The sequence below is a fragment of the Capra hircus genome, chromosome 15 (assembly GCF_001704415.2).
Source record: "Capra hircus breed San Clemente chromosome 15, ASM170441v1, whole genome shotgun sequence".
NCBI lineage: Eukaryota > Metazoa > Chordata > Mammalia > Artiodactyla > Bovidae > Capra > Capra hircus.
The window spans coordinates 77,030,742-77,053,648 of record NC_030822.1 but is presented as its reverse complement, the minus strand read 5'-3'; the positions used below and the strand labels follow the sequence as shown (position 1 = coordinate 77,053,648).

Below are 22,907 nucleotides of genomic sequence, written 5' to 3'. Positions count from 1 at the left end.
GACAATTTTTCTTTCTAAGAGGAGGAAATGACAAAAATGAACAGGGGAAAAAATATATTTTGAGGGTACTTAATAGTTTGTCTTTTCTTTGTGAAGAAAGAGTTTAAACATTTAAATTTTACTCAGGTAAACTCAGAAGTTACAAGAAATTTGGAATTGGTTCTACTTAGCCTACCCTGAAAAACTCGTAATGTGAAAATGTCATTATGGAGAAGAGGATAATTTCACAGCTCTTTCTACTTCCAGTGTGCTCACCATTACATATATAGAGAGAAATCTATATTTTATATACAAATAAGTTTACATTCTAATGACATGAATGTATATTTCCTATGTGGAGAAGTAAGCAGCAATAGAATAGCTAAATGTTTATGAAGATTCATATAGAATAGTGATTAAAAACATGAATTTCAGAGTTAGACACACCTGAGTTCAATTTCCAACACCACTACTTATGCTAACTTACCAAGCTGTAGTTTCCTCATCCATAAAGTGAAAAAAATATAACAGTACCTAACTCAAAGAACTGTGGTGAGTACTAAGTAAAACAAAATATAAAAGCATTAACCACAGTGCCAGCATAGAGTGTTTGATAAACGTTAGCAAACATTATAACTGGACTATTCAGTACTGAAAGTTTGAAAACGAATAGTGGAAATGGGACCAAAAAAAGGTGAGAAATTCAGAGACAATTCACAGGTAAAAAGGTTTAACACACTGGTCACAAATTAGAAACAAGGGTGCCAGAAGCAATAAAGATAGACTATCTGCCTGAGTATGAGTAACACAAAGTTTTATAAAATATTTTAATTCTTTAAATTTCCGATGTAGCTATACCTCCTTGCCAAGCAGCTCACACACAGATCTATGATTCTTCAAAGCATCTTGAATCGTCTGGATTTGCATAGAAACTGCAGACAGTACGGATTCTTCCAGTCTATTGAATTCATCAAAACAACCCCAGGCCCCACACTTTACCAAGCCAACAAATATTCGTCCCATTGACTTCACATCGATGCCCTTGAAAATAACAATTAAAATTATATTCATTAAACATAATTTAAAACTCTAATAATAATCTAATAATTTATATCATTTAGTGAGAAGATAATCATTTCATCCATCTATGCCCTTTGGTCTTTATTAATAAATAGCTATTCTTTTAAAAACTAGGGTGGTTTCAAGGAATAAACAAAATAATTCATGTGAAAGCATTCTGAAAAGCACAAGAACTAAAGATTTTGTTTTAGTTATTCTTTAAATCAAAATATAAATCCTACACATAATGCTCTGAAAATGGTACTTTTAATGAATTTAAGATTTTCTCCTCCTATCTTCACTATTCTCCTTACAAAAAGTGTTTTTCTATACTCTAACATAAATCTTCATTCAATATTTAAAATTATGTCTTATAATAGTTATATTTAGAAAAGCTTTTAGACTATACTATATGGAACCTCTCTCCATTTTACTTCTCAAAACAAATTTCATTTTCAGAAGTAGAGTGATTTAAAAGATAGCATTTCATATATATAAATATGTAAAAACTATTTCAAACATCTAAGACACTATTACATAGTTAGATAATTATTTATTCTACCTCATCACAATTGAAAACTAAAACTTGTCTTCCAAGAAGTCCACCTAAAGCCTTTACTGATTCAGTTTTTCCAGTTCCAGCTGGACCATAAGGATTTCCTCCAAGTCCCATCTTCATGGCTTGAGTGAGAGTTAGGTAGCACTTGTCCGTCAGAGGAGTGTAAACCAGCTTGGGAGCATTACCCTATATGAGAAATATAAATTTCAAACATTCCTATTCTATTCAACATTACAAATATCATATAGTGAGAGATTCTAGTTAAAAAGTATAAAAGGCAACAAAAGTTTAAAGTTGTTTACTAAAAAATACTTTAGTAAAGAAACTTTCTAAAGCACAAAATGGAATTAAACTTAGTTATTTCTCAAACATGCATTTTATTCTATCCTCAATTGATAAACTGTTAGGTTTTCCATATAGTCTCTCAAGTTCCTTTTTGTTTTTAACATCAAAAAATTTTGTATTGGGGTATAGCCAATTAACAATGTTGTGACAGTTTCAGGTGAACAGTGAAGGGACTCAGCCATATATATATATATATATATATATATATACACACACACACACATATATATATACACATACATATATATACATACATACATACATATGTATATATCCCCCAATCAAGTTCTTGATAATGTCACAAATATATACCTCGAAGACAGATAAATTCAAAACCTGTATACAATTACACATTTTCCAATACAACTCAATACAATTGCATACAATAATTTTATTTTGTATTTTAAAATTCCTTAAATTTTGCCATCTTCACAAATCAGAACTACTTTGGAAATCTCAAAGTATAATTAATTTGGAAAATTCCTTATGAAATTAATAATCTTAAATTACCAAATAATTCTCAAAAAACAGATTCAAATTGCATTTTATAGAGTTTTTTCATCAATTTAAGTGGACAGATTTGGGTCTCAAAATTCATTTCGTTTTTGAAAGAGCCAGCAGGCAATTCTCCTAACATGCTTATTAACATAAATGTCAAACATATCCTGATGACTGGTTCACTATGATGGAAAAAGGCAAAGAGCATACAGATGGATTTTTTGAGAATAGATTACATTATTTGCTTTAAAATTCTTTTACCTTGCAAACTGAAGATATTTAACAAACATACTTTAACATATTAACTAATTTTGGCCTTGTAAAAGGAGACACAAACCAAATTGTTTCTACCAAGGTTGCCTAATATTCACTTCTCTTTGGATTAGAGATATATTTCAGTCTACATAAATAAATACTACTTCAAGAAATGGCACATTTAAAAAATTCAGCACAACACTGCCATTATTTTAACTTTTTTGTAAATAGAATTTTTCCAATATAGCATCTTTCTAAGTAGGATGAAATAGAAGATAATAACACAAACAAAACTCTTAAAAGTTGCAACTAAAATTAAAATAACCCTTTCATTCAATAGCAAATTTCCTTTAAAGTAAATAATTCCTAACTGGAAAAATTAAACATTTCTTCCACAAGGCATACCTGGTATTCATAAGTATACTGAAGTTCAGAATCCACCATTTGAACATAACATGTGTGATCACTTTTCATATAGAATCTAACTTGTTTTTTCCAAGCCCAGTCTTCAGTTGTATGAATTTGCACTTGGTTTAACTGCTTCACCACATCAATATTATGAATAATATCAAGAATAAGTGCTTTTAGTTTAAGCTCCAGAATGCCAGATTCTGTATACAATTAAAATAATTGGAGAAAATGTTAGCCTGTGATTTATGCACTTTAACATTTTATATGTATATATATGTATGATTCCTTAGCAAATTTATATATATATGATTCCTTAGTGCATTTAATTTCATAATCCATCTTAACAGTACAGTAACATACATCATGCAACTCAAAAGAACGTCAAATGCACCAGTAAGAACCGTGAGTGTAAAAACTAAAAATTCAATGAAACAGGGGTTCTAGGTCCTTCTCCAAGGGAGTCGGAACACTCAGCCTGGCTCTCCCTCTGAATGCAGGTATAAAACACAGACAACCTGCATTGAACAGCTATTAAAGACTCTGCAAAAGTAAAGAGTATCAGGCAAACTGGGGAAGGACAGAATCAGAAGTACAACCAAACCAGTGCTAAGTTTACCTTTTTCCTTTTTTCTCTCTTATATGCATGGACCCGGACTCAGTGTTGCCAGAAACCACAGTGGTGTTACCAGGGAGAGTTCAAGGACAAGGCCTCTACCTCCGAGTTGAAAAGCAAAAATGGAGTCTCCCCATAGCCACAGCGCTGGCAGGGGAATCCCAGAAATGCCTAAAACTCTGAAGGAAGAGAACCGCCCTCTCAAATTAGAGGAGCCATGACCCCATGAAAGGGAGACAAACCCAAACTGCTCTTCTCTCTTCTCTCCATCAGATGGTTCAAGACACGGGCCCAGTCACAGGAAGTGTGCGGGAGAGCACATGGAGCCCCTGCTCTCTGACCGGAAGTCAAAAGGGTAGCCCGAGGGAACCACAGAACCCGGGGGAGTTCACGGAGCAGGAGGAGCCTGGGAAGACATCCTGGAAACTTCTTTATGAAAGAACTGAACCTAGCCTGAGGGGCCGATTAAATCGGACTTTAATGACTGGCCACTAGGCGGCACACATGTGGGAAAGGTCCGAGGATCTGAAGAACACAGCACAGACAGAAGAGACGTGGGACCCACAGCCCACAGAAGGCTGACTGGAACTTGGGGCTGAACCTAACGAGAGCACTTGCTCACAGAAAAATATCAACACTATCCGGAAAATTTAAATAAGACTTAGATTATTGTAACACAATATTCAAAATGTCCAGGATACAATCTGAAATCATTCAACATGAAAAGAACCAAAAAAAAAAAAAAAAAAACCAACTCACATCAGAAAAGTTAATAAAGGTGAAATGAAGATATTCTCAAGTGAAGGAAATCTGTAAGATTCACATTCAGCAAGTGAGCAAAGTGAAGTGGCTCAGTCGTGTCCGACTCTTTGCGACCCCATGGACTGTAGCCCACCAGGCTCCTCCGTCCATGGGATTCTCCAGGCAAGAATACTGGAGTGGGTTGCCATTTCCTTCTCCAGGGGATCTCCCCAATCCAGGGATCGAACCCAGGTCTCCCGCATTGCAGGCAGACGCTTTAACCTCTGAGCTACCAGGGAATCTCTAAACGAAACACTAAACGAAATTCTTCAAACAAAGATAATGACACCGGAAGAAACCAAGATGAAGGATCGGCAACAGAAATGGTAAGCATCTAAATACAATAAACTATTCTCAGGTCCTCTGAGATACAGGTGATGGTAAAAGGAAAAGTTAGACTCTCATGGAGTTTTCAATGTATGCAGATAAATATCTATATATATATATACACATAAATATATATCTAATATATAATATATAGATAAAGGTAAATATCTATACACATTGAAAACATAAAAGGGGGAGGATAAAGAAATCTATACAATGGTAAGGTTTCTACATTCCATTAAAAATAATAAATTATTGATTCCAAGTATTGATTCCAAAAGTTAAGTATATCTATTATAATCCCTAAATTAACCTCCAAAATAGACAGATTACTGATTGATTGACAGACAAAAGCACAATAGATAAATTAAGATAGAATACTAAAAGAAATGTTCAAATAACAAAAGTCAGCAAAAAATGGAACATTTTTCCATACCAGTATTCCCTGGATCCTCAGAACTTGTATCAATGTTAGTGTAGCGCTCTAACTTATTTACCAGCTGTGTTTCAATCTGATGAAGACTATGATCTTTGATAGCATTTTCTACATCTTCAGTGAATTTAATCTGTTCTGCCAAGCATAATATCTAATGAATAAAGAGAAAAATTATTTTTAAAAGGTGAATTTATTTAGAAATATTTTATAAATGTAAGGAAAGATACCTCTTTCCAAATTTCCAATTACATACTGGATCTCCCTACGTGAATGTCTTACTGGCACCTCAAATATTAACAGAGTAATACATTTGTAGGAAAAGCACTGTGTGATGCAGCTGAAGCCTACTTCTCAGAAATCATCTCTCACTATTCTTCTACAGGCCTATTTTTGGGCCTTTGAACGCACTAAGTTTATTATAACCTAAGTGCCTTTGTACTTTCTTCCCATGACTCGCTTCATAAATGGCTTCTGTTAACCAGCAAAGATATCAGAATATTTAATCCTATTTAATAAAAAGAGTAATCTTGTAGCATTCGAAAATCTCTCAGTATACCACTGAAGTCTACAATTTCAAAATACCAATTTTATCTTAAAGCAAGATTTGTATGTTCAATCTAATCCCCATAAATAGAGACTAAACATAGATCATCTTCATGTTCCCATAAAACATGAAATATTAATGCTGTTTGTGAGGATTTCTGTAATATAACCTATATAGCAAGGTTACTGATAAAGCAAACGATACATTTAAATACCAGATTTTAAAAACATATTTTAAAATACTTTGAAACAGTTCTTAGATGGAAAAGGACCCTCCTTTAAACTAAAGACCATCCATCATCATATAAAGATGGACCATCCATCATCATATAAAGCGCTAAAGCTACTGACCAATTACTACTGAACAGATCGTCTTTTTCTTATATTTACCTTTTAGCATCCAGAAAATATCATTAAATACCTCTATTTCTCAGATGAACTCATTATCTATATAGACATTTTAAAACAATATAGCAGGCTAAGGGGTTGTTTGCTCTAAGTCAGAACATTATATAAGTACCACATCAAGTTCTTTAACAAAAAAGAAAATCAATTAGTAACTTTCCAAGGCAAAGTCATCTCTCATACTTTGTAGTACAAAACTCACCAGATTCTTTAATCAAGTATATGGTAAAACATTTAATTCATCAAGTATATGGTAATGCATTTACTTTGGCCACCTGATGTGAAGAACTGACTCACTGGAAAAGACCCTGATGCTGCGAAAGATTGAAGGAGAAGGAAAAGGGGATGTCAGAGGATGAGATGGTTGGTTGGCATCACCAACTCGATGGACAGGAGTTTGAGTAAGCTCTGAGAGCTGGTGATGGACAGGGAAGCCTGGCATGCTGCACTTCAAGGGGTCGCAGAGTCAGACATGACTGAGTGACTGAACTGAACTGGAAAGTATTTCAACAAATCCAAATTTGCTTTGTAAGAAAAGACTTTGCTCTTTAATTTTCATATGAAAATGTTCACATGCCACCTCGAAACTAATATGTACATATGTGGAGTTTCATTCAGGCGGTACTACTGAATTTCTGTGTTATAAATAAGTGCACATCAATATCTCAATTTTTAACAGTCTGCTACACTTCCTATGAGAGACTAACAGAAATGATACTCAAGACATTAGTCTTGACTAATTCTCATGTCACATTACCATTCAGATACCTGAACAGACACTAAGATTTTAATTGCCTAAAATATAATGGTCATTAAGGGTCCTACTCCACTAATAAAATTTAACCTTCAAATGAGTTGCCAGGGAGGTGTTATTACACCCTCTTAACTAAGTGGCCAAAAGAATCACTCCAAAGATAGGATGTGAACCAAGGTAAGTCAGAATCTTTCCACTTTATTATGCTGCCTCCTTCCCAGATGAGAAAGTGCCTTCCCCACCTTATTTCAGGTCCTCACAAAGATGTCTTTAGAGAATGGAATAACAGCACACAGTAACCTGTTTCAGACATTCATGTAGACAATTATACTATTCAATCCATTTATATATGGTCTCTTGAGATAATTTTTTCTTAACATTAACTGCTAGTAAACTAGAATTATCTTCTAGATACAGTTTAGTAGTTCACATTTTTACAGAGCTAATGAACTATTTACATTTATATTTTTAGTAGTTCACATTTTTACAAAGATAATGAGCTATTTCAGTTCGGTTCAGTTCAGTCACTAAGTCGTGTCCGACTCTTTGCGACCCCATGAATCGCAGCATGACAGGCCTCCCTGTCCATCACCAACTCCCAAAGTTCACTCAGAACCATGTCCATCGAGCTGGTGATGCCATCCAGCCATCTCATCCTCTGTCATCCCCTTTTCCTCCTGCCCTCAATCCCTCCCAGCATCAGTCTTTTCCAGTGAGTCAACTCTTCACATGAGGTGGCCAAAGTACTGGAGTTTCAGCTTTAGCATCATTCCTTCCAAGGAACACTCAGGGCTGATCTCCTTCAGAATGGACGGGTTGGATCTCCTTGAAGTCCAAAGGACTCTCAAGAGTCTTCTCCAACACCACAGTTCAAAAGTATCAATTCTTCAGCGCTCAGCTTTCTTCACAGTCCAACTCTCACATCCATACATGACCACTGGAAAAACCATAGCCTTGACTAGATGGACCTTTGATGGCAAAGTAACATCTCTGCTTTTGAATATGCTATCTAGGTTGGTCATAACTTTTCTTCCAAGGAGTAAGCCTCTTTTAATTTCATGGCTGCAGCCATCATCTGCAGTGATTTTAGAGCCCCCCAAAATAAAGTCAGCCACTGTTTCCCCATCTATTTCCCATGAAGTGATGGGACCAGATGCCATGATCTTCATTTTCTGAATGTTGAGCTTTAAGCCAACTTTTTCATTCTCCTCTCTCACTTTCATCAAGAGGCTTTTTAGTTCCTCTTCAATTTCTGCCATAAGGGTGGTGTCATCTGCATATCTGAGGTTATTGATATTTCTCCCGGCAATCTTGATTCCAGCTCGTGCTTCTTCCAGCCCAGCGTTTCTCATGATGTACTCTGCATATAAGTTCAATAAGCAGGCTGACAATATACAGCCTTGACATACTCCTTTTCCCATTTCCTGTTGTTCATGTCCAGTTCTAACTGTTGCTTCCTGACCTGCATATAGGTTTCTCAAGAGGCAGGTCAGGTGGTCTGGTATTCCCATCTCTTTCAGAATTTTCCACAGTTTCTTGTGTTCCACACAGTCAAAGGCTTTGGCATAGTCAATAAAGCAGAAATAGATGTTTTTCTGGAACTCTCTTGCTTTTTCCATGATCCAGCGGATGTTGGCAATTTGATCTCTGGTTCCTCTGCCTTTTCTAAAACCAGCTTGTAAATGAGGTATTTACATTTTAGTAATTCATATTTTTTCTTGACTGCTCAGAACCCAGAACTGTTTCATGCTCAATTCAGCAACCATCTTTAGACTGTAACCCCTAATACATCTCCTGATAAAACTCTCATTTCCTCAATCTAATTCTTATGCAATTCTTACTTTTGTATATTTTTTAATATTGTGTCTTTTATTCTAAGTCAATTTAAATCCTACCTGGAAATTGACAGAATACTAGGAAAGATTTCCAGAGGTAATAAAACACTTTAATTCTGGCTTTGCAATGGCATTATTTTATTCATCAATGATTATTTTTATTTTTCTCTAAGAACTTAAGATTTTTTTAAAACATATTTTAACTTGACTTAAACTGCTAAAAGTTGCAACTGATACAAATGGCAAAATAGCTAACAGTCTAAAATGTTGCAAGTTTCCTATCTAACTTCTCATGCTTTAGAAGAACCAACATAAAAACCTGTTCCAATAGCTGCTAAATGTTTTAATTTGAAAAACAAAAAACAGGTAGATTTTCCTGTGAGAAATCACAGATTATCTCAATGCCTGCCTTTCATAGTCCCTAAGAACTAAAGTTCCTGATATCCTACCTGTATAGTGTTAGTCTCAACCAGTAATAAAACTAATCCTAAACAAGGCAGGATATTTAATCCAAGTCCTAGTGCTATACGTTAATATGGCTCAGAACAAGTTTTGTGAGAACAAGTTTTGTGATACATATCCAACATCCAGTGTTTCAGAAATAAGTTGCTATACACACTGACCTGCAGCAATATCTATATCAACCTTGCAACCTAGCTCTGTTCTTTGCTGTCAAAGTTCTAGTTCAGAGCTGTGATTGTTTCAGACCTACACTTCAGTTCACTTCAGTTCAGTCGCTCAGTTGTGTCCAACTCTTTGTGACCCCATGGACTGCAGCATGCCAGGCCTCCCTGTCCATCACCAGCTCCCAGAGTTTACTCAAAATCATGTCCATTGAGTCAGTGATGCCATCCAACCATCTCATCCTCTGTCGTCCCCTTCTCCTCCTGCCTTCAATCTTTCCCAACATCAGAGTCTTTTCCAATGAGTCAGTTCTTCACACCAGGTGGCCAAAGTATTGGAGTTTCAGCTTCAACATCAGTCCTTTCAATGAACATTCGGGACTGATTTCCTTTAGGATGGACTGGTTGGATCTCCTTGCAGTCCAAGGGACTCTCAAGAGTCTTCTCCAACACCACAGTTCAAAAGCATTTTGAGGTTACCATTATCTTCATTACCTCCACCATAGTTTGGCCCCAGGTAAATAGCAGGGAGGGAACACAGCCCCACCCATCAACAGAAAATTGGATTAAAGATTTATTGAGCATGGCCCCGCCCACAGAACAAAACCCAGTTTCCCCCTCAGTCAGTCTCTCCCATCAGGAACCTTTCATAAGCCTCTTATCCTTCTCCATCATAGGGCAGACAGACTGAAAACCACCATCACAGAAAACTAACCAATCTAATCACATGGACCACAGCCTTGTCTAACTCAGTCAAACTATGAGCCATGTTGTGTGGGGCCACCCAAGACAGACGGGTCATGGTGGAGAGTCCTGACAAAATGTGGTCAACTGGAGAAGGGAATGGCAAACCACTTCAGTATTCCTGCCGTAAGACCTACAATAACACTCTGCTAAACTTCTGCCAGCTCCAGTCTCCTATATTAGTTCATGGGAAGGGTGAGAGACAAAATTATAGAGCCTGTGACTCTTCATCAGTGAAGGACTAAGCATCTGGAACCAGGAAAGTACTATATCACTGATTCTGCCTCCCAATTCTACCCCCCACTGGCTTGATAGCTGCAATGTCAACAGGTTTCTGCTTTGAAAGCATCCAAATTATAGCAAACTAATGGAGCTGGAAGGGAATTTCACTATCATGCAGTTCCTACCTCACATTTTACTGTTGAGAGACTGAGGAAGGTAAGCAATTTGTCAAATGTTCACTGCTAGATAAAGGGACAACAAAGATCCCATCTGTTTAAGCCTCCTGACCTCTAGATCAGGGCTCTCCCAGTGACACCATGCCTACTTCTAACGAAGACATTCCCTTACCTGTGAAGGGAAAAAGGATGGGTCAATTGCACCTTGAGAACTTCGACCAGCAGTAACACATTCTATCAACAACTCTTTCAAAGTTTGCTTCATTTCCAAGGATAAATCATTTAACCAAGTCTGAAAATAAGATTAGAAAATATATTTCTTATTACACCAGTCATAAAACAAAAACACAACCTAATGCCTCTATTTTTTATTTCATGAAGGTTATAATTTCTTACTGACTCTCACATTCCAAAAATGTGCTAAATGGCATATATTTTTAAATAAATTATTTGAATAAATTGAAAATAACTATTTTTTTCACCTCTTGGGATAATGCTAAGTGTGAAACTCAAAAATTTGTAGTTAGTGATCACTATCATCATCCATACAAACCAAAAAAATATGAACATTTAAAAAGTAACTCATTCATTTCGTCATTATGACAAACCAAACTAGACAGCTGGGCCAGAAAATCAGAGCCACACTGACTGGCTAAGTCCCTTGGCTCATGCTAACCTGATGATCTCATATTTAGAAAACTGTAACTATAAAAAGAGATTGCTTCATTAAGGTGAACTATATTATTTAAGGAGTTAAGCTCCCTCTTCAAACAAAATTAATTCTGTTCCAAGGTCAAAACAATTTTTCAATTATTTGATTATAGATAAAAGAATAAAAGTTAACTAAGGTCAAAATAAGAATGATAACTGATCAAAAGAGCAATGAATATTTAAGAATCGCTACTTAACTTTAAAAAACTACATCATTCTCAACAAAATATAAGGACAAAACTGCAAGCTTCAATAGCTTTTCATCATTACCTATTTTAACTCTAAGTTCTAGCTTTCTACTGTTTATTTTTAGAGTGTTTTCCGGTATTAAAAAGAGCACAAGCTTTTGCCCAGTTCAAAAGCCACTGCAGCTAAAGAGTAAGAGCTTTCGGTGCGAGGCTGCAGACACCTACTCTGCGACCATCACAGGAGCTTCCAGAGTTCTGTGCTACCTCAGCTGCTAACAGCTTTTTCTCTGTGTGTTCCACCAGTCCTAATAAAATTACAATAAAGGAAAACAACAGCAAAAACAACAAAACCCTTCACCAAACATGATATCTACCTAACAAATCTATGCTTACAGCCACCTGATTGATACACTCCATATCCAATAAGATGTAGAGGCCCAACCAAGAATGGACATTTTATAAACTGTATAGATATATATATGATAAGGCATGGACCTGACTTGTAGTTGGAAGATAACTTTGGAACTTAAAAATTATAATTTGATGCATACATCCTAATGCTGTTGGCTTTATCTGTGTAACTGTAATAGACATTTGACAGTGCACTTCTAGTCCAATAGAACAAATTAATCAATAGTGGTAGTATAAATGCACTAGTTTCAAGTTTACTTGTTCACTTAAATCATCTTATACAACTCAGATCCTGAAGAAAAAAAGAACAAAGACTTATTGAGAACTTATATTCCAAACACTATAGTGTGCATGCGTGTGAGCGTGCTGAGTTGTTTCAGTTGTATCTGACTCTGCGACCCTATAGACTGTAGCCTGCCAGGCTCCTCTGTCCATGGGATTCTCCAGGCAAAAATACTGGAGTAGACTGCCATGCCCTCCTCCAGGGGATCTTCCCGACCCAGGGATCAAATTTACATCCCTTGTGTCTTGTGTATGGGTTCTTAATCACTGGTGCCACTGGGAAGTCACACTATAGTGTACCTAACACCAATTATCTCGTTTAAGTTTCAATGAAAGGCTTTGCAATAGCTAGTAGGACTTCTCATTTAATAGTTAAGAAAACTGAGACTCAAAGTTATTTAGCTAATAAGTTGTGGAGCTACAATTAATATCCAAGTCTTTTTGACTTCAAAGCAAAAGTTCTTTTCAAAGTTACATGCTGCAGTTCTAAAAACTAAAAATTCATATTGTCCTTAATATTAAATCATTGTGAACTTAACAAAAAAAATTATTTTTAAGATATGAGAAAGGTTCCTAAAAGGCCTAAATTAACCAACATACTCTACAAATTGACCAAATTACTTTTGATACAAAGTTCATACTGTTAATTTTTTATACTTTCACATTTGAAAAGAATTACTTACCTCTACATTATTGGACAGAAGAACTTTATTTTTAAAAGGTACAACTTCTCCTTCTAAAGATTTCATTGCAGTTATATGTTTTAATTCCTCATCAAAACAGACGCTGTGTATGCCTATATTACAAAAGAAACAATTTAAATGCAAAGCTTCCTTAAACACAGTTATTAGATATTACATATGATTACAAAATGGATACTTCATAACATATTTATATATTAGAATTATATTAGTTCAGTTATATAATAAAAAAGAACAGCTTTTCATCACCAAAAACTAGAAACAAACCAAATACCCAGAAGGTGAATGAGAAACTATTTTCAGCAAAGAAAGGAATAAAATATAGTTGAAAATATTATGATGACTGAAAAAAGCCAGGCACAAATGAGCGCATAAGAATACATACTGATGATTCCACTTATGTGAGATGAAAAGATAAGAGCAAAGGGGGAAAGCAAACAACACTTCCTTTTCCCAAAATTTACACTCACTTTATGGTATAAAAAATAGACATGACCTAGTTTGTATCTTCAGAAAAACTCCATAGGTTACTATTTACAATTTAAAGAAAGAAACTAGATTTCAGAGAGGTAAACTAGTAACTAACATATAGTAGAAGTAGAACTTGAAAGCAAACTCTGTGATTAGAAGAACTCTTTCTACTATCTCCATAGGCCAAATCAGTTATAGATATAAGCACTTTAAAGCTTAGGACACACAATGGTTAGCAAATACTTCTGTAAAACAACGAAGAGTAATTATTTGCGGTTTCTACGGTCCTCTCTCTTTGTCAATCACTCAACGCTATGCTTGTAGTACAAAAGCAGCTACAGATATAATGGGCATGGCGGTATTCCTTTCAACAAAAGCTTCTTTAAAAAAAAAACAGACAGTAAACCAGATTTGGCCTGTAGGCCTATAATCCGCTAATCCCTGAATATAAGTGAAGATGAAATTTCTTTTTCCAACAAATAATATTTTAAGAAAATAATAACAATCATTGTTTGTGCAGCAAACCAACTCCAAATGCAATTACTCAACTGAAATGATTCAACAACATCAAAGCATATGGCACTGTAACTCTCCACTTTACCAGGTAATCTCTCCTATTCCTATAACCTAATCATCATTTATGGGCTTCCTGGTCACTCAGTGGTAATCAATCCACCTACCAATGCCAGAGACTCAGGTTTCATCCGTCGGTGGGGAAGATCCCCTGGAAAAGGAAACAGCAACCCATCCCAGTATTCTTGCCTGGGAAACCCCATGGACAGAGGAGCCTAGCGAGCTATAGTCCATGGGGTCACAAGAGTCAGACAGAACTTAGCTAGTAAACAATTATCATCTCTACACAGATGACTCCCAATTTTACATCTCCATTCCAGGATGATACTCTGGAGACCTTTAAACTTAGTAATGAAGGGACATGTTCTTCCTCACTTCCAGACCTTATATTGGGCTTCCCTTGTGGCTCAGCTGGTAAAGAATCCACCTGCAGTGCAGGAGACCTGGGTTCAATCCCTGGGTGGGAACATCCCCTGGAGAAGGGAAATGCTACCCATTCCAGTATTCTGGCCTGGAGAATTCCATGTACTGTATACAGTCCATGGGGTTGCAAAGAGTTGGACATGACTGAGTGACTTCCACTTTCACTTTCAAGACTTATGTTTGGAGAAGGAAATGGCAACACACTCCAGTATTCTAGCCTGGAGAATTCCATGGACAGAGGAGCTCGGCGGGCTATAGTCTATGGGGTCACAGAGAGTCGGGCACAATTGAGTGTCTAACACTAAGACATATGTTCTTTAGATCTCACTCAAGATGTCATCTTGACATATGCAAAACTGAGCTAAATGATTCACAGATGTTTCATGGACGCAGCTATAACACCACTGCTTATGTTGATCATAGAAATTTGTCAACTTACTAGTTTGCCTCACCCACTAAACTGAGTTCTTCGAATACATGATCTGCATTTTATTCAACAGTCTGCCTAAGAACCTAACATTATGCTTGTAAGATAGCTGAAACTCAATAAATATCTGCTGAATAAATGTTGAATCTTACCAGCAAAAAGCTTCTTAAGGTGAGACTGAATCACTGATGGATTAGTAGACTGGCCCAGTATTTCTAATAAGTCATCATCACCAATAAAGTAAAATCTTGGGAATGCTGAGCGTTTTTCCTTAAAAATTAAAAACAAAAAGAAAAAACTTATCTTTTCAAATAACTAAGATATTAAAGCACTTTGCAATTTATTATACAAGGATTAAAAAAAAAATACCTCCAAAAATTCATTTAATGATTTCTGACATCTTTGAAGCTGATCAAGTATCGTTAATAGAGAGTTTCTGATTCCTGCATGAGTAGTTAATGTTGTGACTCTATTATCTTTCTTGATGTCAAGCATTATTGATCTGCAGAAGAAAAAAACTTACTTTCACATCTGTTTTAATAGTCTTTGGCTGAAAAAGGGATATGGAGGCTTTTCTTTGTCTGCTTAAAACAAACTAGTAATACCAGTATAACAGTAATACATTATTATAAATCTAATACACAATCCTTAAAGTTAATAATAACCCATTACCATTTTTAATCTCCTTTATTGCATATTCTCTTATCAACTCACTAAACAAATATTAAGCCTTACCTCATAGAGCTAATGGCCCAGTGACAGATAAAGAGATTAAACAATTTCTCCAAATATTCAAATAAAGTTATGATAAATGCTAAGAAAGAAAAGTACAAAAACTTGTTAAAGTGGTTAATGGGAAAACCCTTAACCTGTGACTTATCTGAGAAAGTAATTTAAGCTGAGATTTAAGTAACAAAGAAAAAGGCAATGAGTAGGAGGGAAGCAGTTTCTGGCAAAGATCATGAGAAAGAGCTCAGTATTTTAGAGAAATGGGATAGGAGTAGATCCTCAGATATGTTTTATCCTTAGAGCAATAGGAAACCATTTTAAAGTTTTACTTAATAAAGGAAACAAGTAATGCAACTATTTTTTTAAGATTACTCTGGCTTCTGTGTGAAAAACTTACTGGAGAAGAAGAGAACAAGTCAAAAGATTCTGCAGTAGTCTGAAAAGTTTAGAATACTTTAGAATAAAACCAAAGAAGTAGAGATATAAAAGGTGTAATACAATAGATAAGTATGCTACAATCAACAAAATTTGGTAACAGTGCACTTGGAAATGGAGAGAGGAGTCAAAGATATCCATTATGCTTCTGTTCTCAGCAGTTAGGTGGTACCATTTATTGGGAAAGAAATGACAGAGAAAATACTTGTGGGAAAGGGATTTGAAATAAAGTTATGAATTTAATTTTGACATGTTGAGGATATTTAATATATTTGGAGATCAGAAAAGAAAGATAGGCTTAATAAACAAGTTGAGGAGACCTCAGCAACTAGACGTGAATAGATTCTGAAAGAAGTTCAGCTCATTAAACAGAGAATATGGAGTGAGAAAACCTACAGGCAGAAACCTGGAGAATGTCTGCATCTAAATATTTAGAGAGAGCTGAGGACTAGGAACCAGGAGGAGAACCAGATAGTCAGGCCAGATAGTCCAACCAAACAGGACAGGATCACAGAAGCCAAAGGAATAGACTTTCTAAGAAGGAGGAAATGCTCAACTCTATTAGATACTAGTCAGAGATAAAGTAAAAAACAATGTCCATCAGATTTACAGTGGGAAAGTAACTGGCAATTTTAGGAAGGGTATATTAGTAAGTTTACTATTGCTATAATATAGTAATATTATTATAATAATATTCATATTGTTGTTGTTTAGTCCCTCAGTTGTGTCTGACTCTTTTGTGACCCCATGGACCACAGTCCACCAGGCTCCTCTGTCCATAGGATTTTTCAGTCAAGAATACTGGAGTGGATTGCCGTTTCCTTCTCCAGGGGATCTTTCTGACCCAGGGATCAAACCTGCATCTCTTGCTTTGGCAGGTGGATTCTTTATCACTGAGCCACTTCAGAATCCCCAATATTAATATTATATAGATAATATTACCTATACAATTATACAATACAATTATACAATAATATTACCTATACAATAATATTACCTATACAATTAGACTTCTCTTGTGGCTGACAGTTAAGGATCTGCCTGCAATACGGGAGACCCAGGTTCAATCCCTGAATCAGGAAGATCCCCTGGAGAAGGAAATAGCAACCAACTCTAGTATTCTTGCCTAGAGAATTCCATGGACAGAGGAGCCTAGTGAGCTACAGTCCATAGGGTCACAGTCAGACATGACTGAGTGACTACACACACACACACACACACACACACATATAATATTAATATAGGTAAAGATAGACACCACATCAAAATTACTCAAGAAGTAAACGACTCAATGAGAGAAAATAGTTTCTCAAAAGGAACCAAGAAAAAAAAAAAAGTTGAGGACACAGATAATACTAACAATGTAAAAAGTAATTAGCTTTATTAAGTACCTCACAATATGAATAAAAACTCATCGCATGTGTCCTCTATTTATGTAGAGTACTGACCTAAAATCTTCATCAACTCTGTTGAAGCGTGTCTGTTCTTTTGGCAATGCTCCATGGCCAAAAATGGGTTCCAAATATACCCACTTCCTCTGAATGTGGTTTAAATTCTGTAGATACTCATCTAACTCTGCAAGTTTTCTTTCCCAAATTGACACTTTATCTTCAAACCCTTTATAATAAGGGGAATCCTTTAAGGATTGAAGAAGGCATCTATTATCTCCAACTTGATTTACTATATCTTTCCAGTCTTTAATCAGCTTGATGGTTCGACTTTGGCTGTCTTCATAATCAACCAATGTAAATACTGCTCCAACTCCCCACAGATCAAGTTCACGCAAAGCTTCTCTGATTGTAACTTCACCTTGTGCCCGACTATTTAAATCCTATTTAAAACAAAATATCCATATTTATTATTTCAACATACAAATAGGTAAGCTATATCTATTTTATAAGAAGATATATTTTTACTTTTCACTGTAAAGCAAAAAAAAAAAAGGTAAGTGGATATATTTTAGATGCAATCCAAAGAATTACTGGCTAAAATATGAAGGGATGTCTGGTTCACATAGTCAAAATATATACAAAGTTCTGCCTTATGCTTTTACTTGTAAAAAAATTTTAAACATCCATTGCAAACCAAACCACAAAAATATTTAAATTTTGCAGAACTCAGCAGTATTTTTGGTAACTTAACTGGAAGTTCCAATACATCTAAAATGATTAACAATCATCTAGAGTTACCTCCTATAGAAGTCATGCTTTATAATCTTATGATTATCTTCATATGTGCCAGGGTAATCAGCAAAGATGAAAATAGATGTATTAGAAAAATAAAACAACTTAACATCAAAAGTCCTTTTACAGGCAGAACACAAAACAGAGAGTCTACTACTTATGACATAATTGTGCAAGTTTTACTTCTACCTGTGGCTTATGCTAAAACTGATCAGCAAATTGGTTCCTTGTTTAGTTCTCTGGATTTCTGTATCCCTGAGCTTCTGTTTATAATATACCCTATGATCTTAAGTGTACTTCATGTAAAATGCTTTGTAAGTGTCTGCTGACTTCTATCTTAAAGTAAGACATCTATTATTTCAGATTTTTTTTCTCTTTCTCAAGGAAGGGGTTTATATTGTTTCAATAGCCCCATCTACAGATTCAGATATACTAATGAAAGAATAAAAGAATAGTGGAACACTGTCACTTTAAGGGAAGAAAGAAATTTAACTTGCTGTTTTAAATAAAATATAAAGCAAAAATATCTGTTAACAAAGGTCAGATCTATGGGATATTTATAAAAATGATTCTTACTTTAAGGTCTGAAGCTTTGGCAACAACTGTATCAGCTACTCTAAGCAGATCACCAAATAGTAATTTCTCTAAACTAGTCCCCCTCGGAAGGCCAAGAAGACGAAAAAGGTCAAGCCAGTGATCTGGAGAAAGATGCTCCCCTCTCACATACTTCAAGACAGGAACAGCAATCTGTTTAAAAAAAAAAAAAGATATGCATGTATATATATATTAGCAAAATGCAAATTACTATTTAATTTTATTACAGTTATGTATAAACATTTTAATAACTATATTATCTTACTTAATCTTGAAATGATTAAAAAGAATTGTATAATACTTTTTATTAAACATTTATGTGGATACATGCAAATTTCCCTTTGTTAACTTGATATATTTTAAAACATGACCTAAAATATTTCTATTTTTATAAATTTAGAAAATGACCTATATCCTAAATATGCTAAATGGCCCACATCCTAATTGCTAAGTTTCAAATACTCCACTTTATAATAAATTTAACCATAAATTTCTTACTTTTAACTTATTTCACATTGAAGCAGAAATATTAGTAACTTTTCTGATTTACTCTATACTTTGTATTTTTTGTGTGTAATGGAATCATTAAAAATAGATAAACTAAAATTACAGTTTGGGCTTCCCAGGTGACATCACTGCATAATAAAAACATACATGAACACTACATTTTTAAACAATAGCATAAATAAAACTATCTTACTTTATATTTGTCAACCTCTGATTGTAACTTCACTGTCATTACTGAATGTTCTTCAACCTTTCTTAATCTGTCATGCCAATTCATCAAAAATTCCTCAAACAGATAGGTCTTAGTCCTGTAAAACAGTAGAAAAATATCCTAAAGTTTACATCCCAAAAAATACCACAAAACTATCAGAATGCAAATATTATTTATGAATCAGACCGAAAAGTAATCCAGTCCTCATTGGCCATTTCTTGAAATCCTTGCTGAAACTCTTCATAAAGGGCCCAAATTTGTGCACAGCTCTCAATATCCTTAGAGATGCTATATGCCAAAGAGAAGTTGGGCTCTTCTAGGCCAAAATGATGGCAATCATCACTGCAGAAACAAGTAGTGAAATATCAGATTTTTACAAAAGAAAAACTGTTAAATGTCAGTAAGTTAAACTAACAACTTAACTGCATTCCCTGTGTATGTTTGTGTGCGTGGATATGACAGTGGAGGTAGACAGTAGGAGGCTATGGCTACTTAACATGAGAATTTTACTTTAACTACTTACCAATGGGCTCCTCTAAATTCATTAATACGCACTTTTTCCAAAGGAATCAAAGTAAAATTCATAATATATCAATATATATTATATACATAATATAGATCATATATAACAAATGTTGAGAATTACACAAATTTGTGGATAAATCTGAGAATAGATTAAAGAATATCCATTAACATTCTTCTTGGTTGAAAGAATTAGTTTCTAGAACGCAAGATTGTTGTTGTTTAGTTGCTACGTTGTGTCCAACTCTTGCAGCTCCATGGACTGAAGCCCACCAGGCTTCTCTTTCCATGGTATATCCCAGGCAAGAATGCCATTTCCTCCTCTAGGTGATCTTCTTGACCCAGAGATTGAACCTGCACCTCCAGTACTGACACGCAGATTCTTTACTGCTTGAGCCAACAGAGAATGAAAGATATTCCTCTCCTAATTAGTGTAATGTCACTTAATAAGCATGGTACTAAAGCCTCCAATCATCTATGAAAGCAATTAATTTATGGATGCATTTGCCTAAACAGACCAAACTTATATCAATTTTTATGAACATTTAATATTTTAATTCCTTTTTATTGGACTATAGTTGCTTTACAATGTTGTTAGTTTCATTGTACAACAAAGCAAATCAGCTATATGAATACATATGTCTCTGCTTTATTGGATTTCCTTCCCATTGCAGTCACAACAGAGCACTGATGCAGTTTCCTGAGGTGTACTGTAGGTTCACTATGAACAAAGCTAGTGGAGGTGATGGAATTTCAGATGAAGCTATTTCAAATCCTAAAAGATGATGCTGTGAAAGTGCTGCACTCAATATGCCAGCAAAGTTGGAAAACTCAGCAGTGGCCACAGGACTGGAAAAGGTCAGTTTTTATTCCAATCCCAAAGAAAGGCAATGCCAAAGAATGCTCAAACTACTGCACAATTGCACTCTTCTCACATGCTAGCAAAGTAATGCTCAAAATTCTCCAAGCCAGGCTTCAACAGTACGTGAACTGTGAACTTCCTGATGTTCAAGCTGAATTTAGAAAAGGCAGAGGAACCAGACATCAAATCGCCAACATCCACCAGATCATCGAAAAAGCAAGAGTTCCAGAAAAACACACTACTTCTGCTTTATTGACTATGCCAAAGCCTTTGACTGTGTGGATCACAACCAACTGTGGAAAATTCTTCAAGAGATGGGAATACTAGACCACCTGACCTGCCTCCTGAGAAATCTGTATGCAGGTCAAGAAGCAACAGTTAGAACTGGACATGGAACAACAGACTAGTTCCAAATCACGAAAGGGGTACATCAAGGCTGTATATTGTCTTATTTAACTTACATGCATCGTACATCATGAGAAATGCTGAACTGGATGAGGCACAAGCTGGAATCAAGATTGCACGGAGATATATCAATAACTCCATGACACCAACCTTACGGCAAAAAGTGAAGAGGAACTAAAAAGCCTCTTGATGAAAGTGAAAGAGGAGAGTGAAAAAGTTGGCTTAAAACTCAACATTCAGAAAACTAAGATCACGTCATCTGGTCCCATCACTTCATGGCAAACAGATGGAGAAACAGTGGAAACAGTGTCAGACTTTATTTTGGGAGGCTCCAAAATCACTACAGATAGTGATTGCAGCCATGAAATTAAAAGACGCTTGCTCCTTGGAAGGAAAGTTATGACCAACCTAGAAGTGAAAGTGAAAGTGAAGTCGCTCAGTTGTGTCCGGACTCTTTGCAACCCCATGGACTGCAGCCCACCAGGCTCTTCTATCCATGGGATCTTCCAGGCAAGAGTACTGGAGTGGGTTGCCATGTCCTTCTCCAGGAGATCTTCCCGACCCAGGGATTGAACCTGGGCTCCTGCACTGTAGGCAGATGCTTTACCATCTGAGCCACCAGGGATGACCAAGCTAGACAATACTGTAAAGTAAAAAAATAATAATAATAATAAAATAAATTTTTTTTAATTAAAAAAAAAAAAAGCAGAGACACGACTTTGCCAACCAAGGTCTATCTAGTCAAAGCTATGGTTTTTCCAGTAGTCATGTATGGATGTGAGAGTTGAACCATTGATGCTTTTGAACTGTGGTGCTGGAGAAGACTCTTGAGAGTCCTTTGGACTGCAAGGAGATCCAACCAGTCCATCCTAAAGGAGATCACTCCTGAGTATTCACTGGAAGGACTGATGCTGAAGCTGAAACTCCAATACTTTGGCCACTTAATGTGAAGAAATGACTCGTTTGAAAAGACTCTAATGCTGGGAAAGATTGAAACTGGGAGGAGAAAGGGATGACAGAGGATGAGATGGTTGGATGGCATCACCGACTCGATGGACATGAGTCTGATTAAACTCCAGGAGCTGGTTGGTGATGGACAGGGAGGCCTGGCATGCTGCAGTCCATGGGGTCACAAAGAGTCAGACATAACTGAGCGACTGAACTGAACTAACTGACAGTACGTTCTCATTAGGTATCTGTTTTATATTTTATAGTATCAGGAGTGTATATATATAAATCCCAATCTTCCAATTCATCCCAGCCTCCACCCTTTCCCTCCTTGGTGTCCATACATTTGTTCTCTATATCAGTGTCTCTAGTTCTGCTTTGCAAATAAAATCATCTATACCGTTTTCCTCTTGCCTGGAGAATCCCAGGGACGGGGGAGCCTGGTGGGCTGCCGTCTATGGAATCGCACAGAGTCAGACACGACTGAAGCGACTTAGCAGCAGCAGCAGCAGCAGCATACCCTTTTTCTAGATTCCATGAATATGCATTAATATACAATATTTAATGCAATTATTAAACTTAATATTTTATATTATTATAACATAAAACAATGAATGTTTTTAAGTTTCATCTTTTCACTAGGTTCATTTTCCAGAAGCTCTAAAAGTAATTTTCCATTAATTTTATATATTCCATTTTCAAATACAATGAGATCATATAAAGCAAGTATATTCCAACT

General features: G+C 35.7%; 1 protein-coding gene across 1 annotated transcript in view; it reads right to left on the bottom strand.

Moving 5' to 3' along the window:
- DYNC2H1 (dynein cytoplasmic 2 heavy chain 1) overlaps positions 1-22,907 on the bottom strand; it is a 399,579-nt gene that overhangs the window by 321,946 nt on the left and 54,726 nt on the right. The window contains exons 23-34 of the mRNA XM_013969394.2: positions 19,618-19,773; positions 19,414-19,528; positions 18,696-18,866; positions 17,385-17,767; positions 15,142-15,274; positions 14,925-15,042; positions 12,861-12,973; positions 10,758-10,877; positions 5,284-5,434; positions 3,101-3,306; positions 1,601-1,783; positions 838-1,020 (exon numbers count right to left, since the gene is read on the bottom strand). Of these exons, the coding sequence (XP_013824848.2) occupies positions 838-1,020; positions 1,601-1,783; positions 3,101-3,306; positions 5,284-5,434; positions 10,758-10,877; positions 12,861-12,973; positions 14,925-15,042; positions 15,142-15,274; positions 17,385-17,767; positions 18,696-18,866; positions 19,414-19,528; positions 19,618-19,773 (2,032 nt within the window). The remainder of the gene's footprint in view (positions 1-837; positions 1,021-1,600; positions 1,784-3,100; positions 3,307-5,283; positions 5,435-10,757; positions 10,878-12,860; positions 12,974-14,924; positions 15,043-15,141; positions 15,275-17,384; positions 17,768-18,695; positions 18,867-19,413; positions 19,529-19,617; positions 19,774-22,907) is intronic.